Here is a 204-nt window from a genome sequence, read left to right on the forward strand (position 1 = left end):
AACCCGTAGCCGTTGATGAGGTCAGCGGACACGCCGTTGGGGTCATCCGAGGTCACACTCCAAGCCTCGCTGCTGCTGCTTCCGTAACAGCTGCTGCCTCGAGATGATCTTCGTCTGGATTCCTTCTGGCGGTTTCCTGAAGGGGAGAAGCATGGGATTGGGGGCGTTAGGTCAGCCAAGGTCAGGGGTCAAAGGGTGTGGGAG

General features: G+C 59.3%; 1 protein-coding gene across 1 annotated transcript in view; it reads right to left on the reverse strand.

Annotated features, from left to right (window-relative positions):
* LOC119589185 overlaps positions 1–204 on the reverse strand; it is a gene marked incomplete at its 5' end in the record, with an annotated part of 121,836 nt that overhangs the window by 121,114 nt on the left and 518 nt on the right. The window contains 1 exon segment of the mRNA XM_037937781.1: positions 1–136. Coding sequence (XP_037793709.1) covers positions 1–136 — 136 coding nt within the window.

The sequence above is a fragment of the Penaeus monodon genome, chromosome 25 (assembly GCF_015228065.2).
Source record: "Penaeus monodon isolate SGIC_2016 chromosome 25, NSTDA_Pmon_1, whole genome shotgun sequence".
Lineage (NCBI taxonomy): Eukaryota > Metazoa > Arthropoda > Malacostraca > Decapoda > Penaeidae > Penaeus > Penaeus monodon.